The sequence below is a fragment of the Musa acuminata genome, chromosome BXJ2-4 (genome assembly GCF_036884655.1).
Source record: "Musa acuminata AAA Group cultivar baxijiao chromosome BXJ2-4, Cavendish_Baxijiao_AAA, whole genome shotgun sequence".
NCBI classification, from domain to species: Eukaryota; Viridiplantae; Streptophyta; class Magnoliopsida; order Zingiberales; family Musaceae; genus Musa; species Musa acuminata.
This window is the reverse complement of record NC_088341.1, coordinates 744,142-752,322: the sequence shown is the minus strand read 5'-3', so window position 1 is coordinate 752,322 and position 8,181 is coordinate 744,142. Positions and strand designations below refer to the sequence as shown.

The 8,181-nt window shown below is 40.3% G+C and overlaps 1 protein-coding gene across 1 annotated transcript; it reads left to right on the top strand.

Moving 5' to 3' along the window:
- The first annotated feature begins 1,695 nt into the window (after positions 1-1,695).
- Positions 1,696-6,850, top strand: LOC103980408 (endoglucanase 10). The gene is made up of 6 exons (XM_009396811.3): positions 1,696-2,264; positions 2,732-3,039; positions 3,352-3,810; positions 5,047-5,182; positions 5,262-5,434; positions 6,187-6,850. Exons 1-6 carry the CDS (start codon positions 1,880-1,882, stop codon positions 6,583-6,585), a joined length of 1,860 nt encoding a protein of 619 aa, XP_009395086.2. The 5' UTR covers positions 1,696-1,879; the 3' UTR covers positions 6,586-6,850.
- The last annotated feature ends 1,331 nt before the right edge of the window (positions 6,851-8,181 follow it).

Genomic DNA, 8,181 nt, shown 5'->3' with positions numbered 1-8,181 from the left:
CATATGACATTTTTCTTTCTCATAGAAGACAAGTATAAGAAAGAAACTTTTAAAGCCTCATAGAAGACAATCAGTTTAGATCAATTTCTAAGAGCATTAAGATTTTTAGAATTGGGAGTGTGGTAATTAATATATTGAGAAAAAGGGTATAAAACCTTCTCTTGTTAAGACCAATTTTCCTTTTTCTTTATTTGCTCCAGTTGAACCGATTTAATAATCCATTCAATTAGAACGATTCAACTCATGATTTCAGACCAGTTTTAAAATAATATAATATAATGTTAATTAACAATTAATAATATATTTAAATAATAATAATAAATAAAATGGTAAAGAAATTCGCCCTAAAATAATCTTAAATTTTGAAAATTTAAAATTTGAAAAATTAAAATATAAAAACATAGATAAAATATAAATGAGGCTGGAGCGGAAGCAACAGGAGATGAACTCATAGTGGGAGCAAAGTTAAAGGCGGGACAGGTGAGAGAGTGGGGTCAATGGGTGGGTGAAAGTGAAGGGACAATTATAAGAATTATAAAAAAAATAAAGGATAAATATTTGGAAAAAAAAAACGAAAATAGGGGGTGCTTTTGAAAAAGAAATAAAAATGAGATTGATTTTTTTTTTTTTTTTGAGAGAAATCATCCAAAAAAATTATGAAACTTTATCTCCCTTCCTTTTCTTTTGAATCTTGGCTTCAGTCTCGTTACAAGCTCATCCATCCATCCATCCATTCTTCCTTCCATCAATTACCACAATGATGTGATCACCACTCTCTCTGTACCCCACAAACGATCTATTCCACACACTGTGGGAGAAGAGTTGTGGGATGAAGTCCGTGTGATGCAGTGTGATGGGCGTGGCGACCGAGTCTCTGAAGACCAAGTCTCCTTCCAACTCCACCGACAGCAGTCCTCCACCGACAGCTCTCCCCCTATTCCCCTTCGCATAAGTTTTGGGACACGCATCACTGGCATCTCCACGTTCTGCAGAGGCCGCCCAAGTTGAGGCTAAAGAATTAATAATTCTCGGGGAGCAAAGGTGCTGCGTCCTTGTCCCTCTTCCAGCTTCTTTATCTTCGTCTTAGGGAAAACAATAATTAACATGATGGAACACCAAACCTTCCCTCCTTTTCCGTCACATGCACCGTCAGCTTGTCCTCCTTCCACCTCTTCTTTTTACCCCGCCCCCCCCCCCCCCCTCGACCTTCCGTAACTTAAGGTGTCAGTGTCCTCATGGAAATGAGTTGGAGCTGACATGACAAGCTCGCGACAATCGAACACAGCTTAAAGAATAAGAATGGTCGGAGATTTGCAATACTATAGCATATGATGATGGTCTAGTTCCTATTTAGCTTCATTTACTGTGCCAATATGATTGAATCAACCATAGCTGCAGCATTAGATGTAGAATCCTGTTCTACTTACTGTCAACCCTCATGTGTGGTGTTACCAAAGAGAGACAAGCATATCTAGCTAGCTAATCAATCATCTCCATCTCCTGATGCCAATCCATTTATCTTTATTCCTCACTTTGTGTTGAAGTAATGATCCAGTGCGTTAGCCACAGTCACATCCACCGGTAGTGCCCGGCGAATACTCTCTCTCTCTCTGTCTCTCTCATTTCCCCACCCGACGCACATGTTGTGGAAGAATAAGGTGAGCTCTCAAAGTTGAAGAAAGAGACACTCCAACCAGCACTACACTCCAAAACACCACCGAGAGCCACATAGCATCAACCACACCTCCTCCTCCATATGCACCCTCCTCCCTCTTCCATTCCTCCTCCTCCTTCTCCTCTTCATAGAAGAGAGAGGAAGATAATTCTGTTGCTGTGAACAAGGAGGAGGAGAGGAGAGGCGAGAAGAGGGGAGGAGAAGATGTTTGGGAGGGATCCATGGGGTGGATCGCTGGAGATATCGAATGCGGACTCGGCGACGGACGACGACCGGAGCCGGAACCTGCAGGACTACGACCGGGCGGCGCTGTCGCGGCAGCTGGACGAGACGCAGCAGAGCTGGCTCCTCGCGGCGCCCGGTGACCCCTCCGGCAAGAAGAAGAAGCGCTACGTCGACCTCGGCTGCGTCGTAGTCAGCCGCAAGCTCTTCCTCTGGACCGTCGGATCCGTGCTCGGCATCGGCCTACTTATCGGCTTCATCATGCTCATCATCAAGACGGTGCCCCACCACCACCGCCCCCCGCCGCCCCCCGACGAGTACACGCAGGCGCTTCACAAGGCCCTTATGTTCTTCAACGCCCAGCGCTGTAAGCATTCACTGTCATCATCCCCGTCTCCGCAAGTAATATAGCAACTGCGTGTTGATTGACATTTTTCTTAGTCACGATCAAATTACCGTCACAATTTTCCCCATCAATCTCTCCATTTAATCTAACTCTAAACATGTTGTTTTCTTCAATGCTTTTTTAGTTCTTTGAATCGTAATCTTGCAATCGGATCCACTTTACTGGTGTCTTCAGCTGTAAACGCACATTCAGATCTATAGAATGTCACTCTTATAGCCCACTTAATCCAATTCCTTTCAGTGATCCAATTGCTCGAGTGTTACTCATGTCGAATCTTTTGAGCTATAATTCGCAAGATCTATATGTGAGTTAGGCCACACAAAAGATTGATGAACAGAAAGAAAAAAAAAAAAAAAAGCACCAGATCTTATTTGAACAGATCAACAGAGACAACGAAGGATTCTGATCTGGTGTCTCTGATTTCTCAGCTGGCCCTCTGCCGAAGCATAACAACGTGAGTTGGAGGGGGAACTCCGGCATGAAGGATGGTCTCTCGGACGACTCTGTCAAAAAGAATCTGGTGGGAGGATACTACGACGCCGGGGATGCGATCAAGTTCAACTTCCCCATGTCCTTCGCCATGACAATGCTCAGCTGGAGCGTGATCGAGTACAGTGCTAAGTATGAGGCTGCTGGGGAACTCGATCATGTCAAAAATATCATCAAGTGGGGCACTGACTACCTCCTCAAAACCTTTAATTCCTCTGCTGACACTATCGATCGTGTCGTTGCTCAGGTATGCCATTGTCTGGCTTTAGAATCCATGACTGTAGCTTAGTTTAAATGCAGAAGAAGATGTTTGAGTCAATCCTGCATAACAGTGAAATTTTGTCTCTCCTCAACTTGGATATGAATTCAATTCCACGCAAGCTAAAATCCTTCACATAATTTGATTTATTTAAAACTCTTGATGCTACAAGAAATCCATCTCAAGCAAATTTAAAGAAAGAACAATGATTACGTTCATAGTATTAGAGGAAGATGGAAATCCCGGCCTAAGAAGGAACAATGATCAATGATTGCATCTGAAATGATGTTTATATAACAGGTTGGTCAAGGGGATACTTCAAAGGGACCAGGTCCGAATGACCATTACTGCTGGGTGAGACCTGAAGACATTGACTACCCCCGCCCGGTGTACGAATGCCACAGTTGCTCTGATCTTGCAGGAGAGATGGCAGCTGCATTGGCTGCAGCTTCGATCGTGTTCAAGGACAGCAAGACTTATTCCGAGAAGCTTGCTCATGGTGCCAGGACTCTGTTCAAGTATGGGAGAGACCAAAGGGGTAGATATAGCCCGGGAGGCTCCGATCCTTCGCTCTTCTATAACTCCACTAGTTACTGGGATGAGTATGTGTGGGGCGGTGCATGGTTGTATTTTGCCACCGGCAACTCCTCCTATCTCCAACTTGCTACTGCTCCAGGCTTAGCCAAACATGCAGGTGCCTTCTGGGGTGGCCCGGATTATGGAGTATTCAGCTGGGACAACAAGCTTGCAGGTTCTCAAGTAAGTTGAACTTCAATGAATAGTTCACTGAAATCTGATCAAGTGGCACTAACATGATCTAGAATTGCTATATATACACATTTTCTTTACAGAATTGGATCTTGGTTACCCTCTAGCTTTTTCTGGAGTTCGACCGTCAATAATCCTGCATAATCGCCTTTAAAATTCCTAGGTCACACAATCGTTTAGTGAACTGACTGATGGTAGGATGAAGTGTAATTTTGTGTATGATACCACTGGCAATGCAGTGTTCATCCAATTCAAGAAAAAAAAGTCAAAATTGATTAAAGAAGTCCGATAGATCTTTGACAAATGTTGGCTGTCTTAGGACATACAGTGCAGTTTTCGACTCGTGTTAGACTCAGGATTCCCCTATTTAATTACTTCTGTATTAGGATTGTAACTACAAAGTCATTTCTAGATTAAAAATCTTTGACAAATGTTGGCTGTCTTAGGACATACAGTACAGTTTTCGACTCGTATTAGACTCGGGATTCCCTAATTAATTCTGTATTAGGTTTGTAACTACTAAGTCATTTCTAGATTAATAAAAACAGGTATCTGAACTTTAGAAGCCATATCTTTGAATTTGATGTGGAAAACTCTTTTTGTTTTAGCCAAACTGACGTTTCAAGAGCATCATGGAAAAATATAGCAGCGGTTATTTGTGATCGCAGTGTAAAGGTTTACAAATCTATATTGTTTCCAAAAATATTAGCTGATGATTCGAACTTCACCGTACATGTTCAGTTCTGAAATTATTAGCTGATTTGAGTTTTTCAGAAACAATCAGATAGAGGTACTGAAAAGTTTAACCATTCAATCTGCCAGACGTGATATTTGAGATGATTCGACCTCCTTACGAAGACCAAAATAAGTTTTAACACCTACTGAAACCTGCTATTTTGTTCTTGATATGCTTCTTGCTTCACACAGTTTGAAAGGAAATTAATTTCAGCTATCTGCTGCACTGAGTTTTTAACATAATTAGATTGTGATAATTTTATTTTACATGATTGCATATGAATTGACATTCATATCAGGTGATTTTCTGCCTGTTTGAAAGACACTGTCATTAAAGGCATTCTATGGTTCCTTTCTTCTTGTTGATTGTGATATATATATACACACACACGCGTATCATGAAGCATAAGCTACAAATATCAGCATACCTAAGTTGTAAGCATTTATTGGTTAAACATCTGATTCTTTTGATCTCTGCTTATGACATTTCAGGTTCTTCTCAGCAGGTTGCGGCTGTTCCTGAGTCCAGGTTATCCGTATGAAGAAATATTGAGTACATTCCACAATCAGACAGGCAATATTATGTGCTCATACTTGCCGTATTTTACATCATTTAATCGAACCAAAGGTTTGCCAACATCTTTTAGCTCCTTTTATATATGTATATATATTGTCTTCAAATCAAGCTCAGATCTTAAACCATGCAGGTGGTCTGATACAACTGAACCATGGAAGACCTCAACCACTCCAATATGTTGTCAATGCAGCTTTCCTTGCCTCGGTATATAGTGATTATCTTGATGCTGCAGATACACCAGGATGGTATTGTGGACCTAATTTCTACTCGACCGATGTCCTCCGTGATTTTGCCAAGACCCAGGTATGGCTTGAGATTTAACGGTCAAAGATTTAATATTTATTCATTAAGATATACTAAGTAAATTTAAACTTATGATGTATTGAAGTCTCTTAAGTTCTAATTTAATGATATTTCCTCCAAATCTCAAAATTTAACTGGAAAATATGCTGGATGTCACCGACAAGTAGAAATGCTAACACAATACTCCTCTGTCTCAGTCTATAACCTTGCCCTTCCCCCAAAATAAAATAAAAAGAAGAAAAAGAAAAGGCTTCTGCTCCGTTATTTAGCTATGATATTGCATCATAACAAAATTTTGGAAGCTAAATGCATCTTTGAAAAATCCACATAAAGACACTGTTAAGGCACAAATTGGCATTTAGAAAGAAGCCATGCCATGAGCAATTTACTTCCATTTATGATGAATATATGATGCTGCATTAATTATGAACACCAATAGTATTTTCTCTCAATTCCACTAGTACTTTAGCATCCATATATTCCTTAAGGTGCTAACCAATGATCATTTTTATTACATTTGCTTACACATGTTCTCCAATAATTTTGTTCAATGATTAAGGAACTCTTTCCATTTAACATTTACTAGCTAAACTGGCAACATCACCTCTTGAGCTTGCATAATTTCCTTTCGGTATCTAAGCATCCTCATTCAGCCAGTGTTTTCAGAGAAAACATTTATGCGAAAATAACAATACAAAACAAAATACTTGCCGTAGCCACCATGAGCTAAAATCTTTACTTGATGTTGGCAGATTGATTACATCCTGGGCAACAATCCTCAGAAGATGAGCTACGTTGTTGGATATGGCAAACGTTATCCTAAGCATGTTCATCACCGAGGTGCATCGATTCCCAAGAACGGGGTGAAGTACAGTTGCAAAGGAGGATGGAAGTGGAGAGACACCAAAAAGCCGAATCCTAACACCATCGTTGGTGCCATGGTCGCCGGTCCTGACAGGCACGATGGATTCAAAGACGTTCGGACAAACTATAACTACACAGAGCCAACACTAGCAGGAAATGCTGGTCTGGTTGCAGCACTGGTCTCTTTGTCTGGAGTAACGACCGGCATTGATAAGAACACTATCTTCTCTGCAGTTCCTCCAATGTTTCCTACTCCTCCACCTCCACCATCAGCTTGGAAGCCATAGTTTGATACAGAATCAAAACGTTCGATGTTACACAGCAAATAGGATTGATGACATGAAAAAATGAACACCAGGAGGTAGATTGAAGGCCTCTTCAACTTGTTTGATCTCATCAGACATGCATTTTTTTGGTGGTGATTTCTCTAGTTATCTGTTATATCACAAGGTTGTTCTGTGCATAATGCATAAAGCTGAGACTGAGATGAACACAACAACATGAACATGAATCTTTTGTCTTTTGAGTGCTTATTTATTGTTTGTTTGGATACATGAATGTGATCTTGTAAAATGCCTCTTAGACCATGCCAATTGAGCTGATGATTACCTTGTCATTCTGTCCCAGGAAGTACTATATATATATATATATATATATATTCTAGTTGGCAAAAATGATTTTTTTTTTAAAGTTGTTCAACTCCAAATTAGTAGGACTTTAAGATATGGTGGAGATGTGATTGGATCCTGAAAGAAGGCCCAGCAAGAATCTGATGATGCCGTTCGCTTAGGCCCACGAGAGCCCAAGTAGTCCTCTGCTCCGCTCGTCTTCATGCTGCATCCATTGGCTAACGATCGTGTTGTCTAGTCAAAGAAGAAATCCTCTCCGAGTGCTCATGGAGCTTTTTGACCGATGAAGCTTTTGTTATTTCTGATGCGCTGCTTTTTCTGATGCTTGCCTACGTCCGCAGTGCATGCAACTTCTCACGAATCATAAATGAAACCATGTATCCATAAAAACTGGTTAACCACAGCACTGTATAGGTACAATTACACCATTTATTAGGCAGGTGCACACAAAGAATTGCCAGCACAGTGAACTCCACCCCTTCACGGTGTGTGTCTGTTAATAAAATGTTCATATATCAAATAATTAAAAATAATATCATATTATTAAGAATTAAAAATTCGTTAATACCGAGAGGCTGATATAAAGGCTTAAAGATAGCCTTTAAAAAAAAAAAAAAAAAAAAAGAATCTGATAAGACAATTTTGCTGAATTTGGTGGATAACTTTTTTTTTATGCCAGATGAGATAATGTCTCTTTTAATATTTAAGATTTCGGGATGGGTAACTATAAAATCTTTGTTATGCATCTATCTTGATTAGGTATTAAAATATATATCTATCTTGATTAGGTCAAGTGTGGTTTCAGCCAATTTGTTATCCCCATCTCAGCTACTGCAACAATACTGATCAATTACTTGCTTTGGATGTATAGATGCATCCAAACTGTAGTAGACCAATGTTCCGTGAATAAGATGTATGTATACACATAGCAATTATGTCAAAAGCAATAGGTGCACAGATTTCTCCCTCGGTTTGCAAAGAAGACCAAGCAAATTCGAGTAGAGTGCCATGAACAAGAAAAAACAACACACGAGTTTTCTTTCTAGGAACACAACAGAACAGAAAAGAAGAGAGTTTATTTGTGAGAAAACAAACTGCACGCATTTCTTTGTGCTTATACTTGTTCGAAACATGGCTCATCATCATCATCGTCATCCTTACTTACCTGGAGTGTGGAGGGCAACGGGAACAAGGTTTATTGGGACTGTAACTGGAGCATGACCGGCACGAAGGTGGCACCGGATCTTTCCTCAA

Bases quoted from the DNA above. Each gene is read 5' to 3' on its own strand.
- LOC103980408 (XM_009396811.3), top strand. From the start codon at position 1,880: ATGTTTGGGAGGGATCCATGGGGTGGATCGCTGGAGATATCGAATGCG. The intron at 3,040-3,351 runs GTATGCCATTGT...TTTATATAACAG, and splicing joins TCGATCGTGTCGTTGCTCAG to GTTGGTCAAGGGGATACTTC. The intron at 5,435-6,186 runs GTATGGCTTGAG...TGATGTTGGCAG, and splicing joins GTGATTTTGCCAAGACCCAG to ATTGATTACATCCTGGGCAA.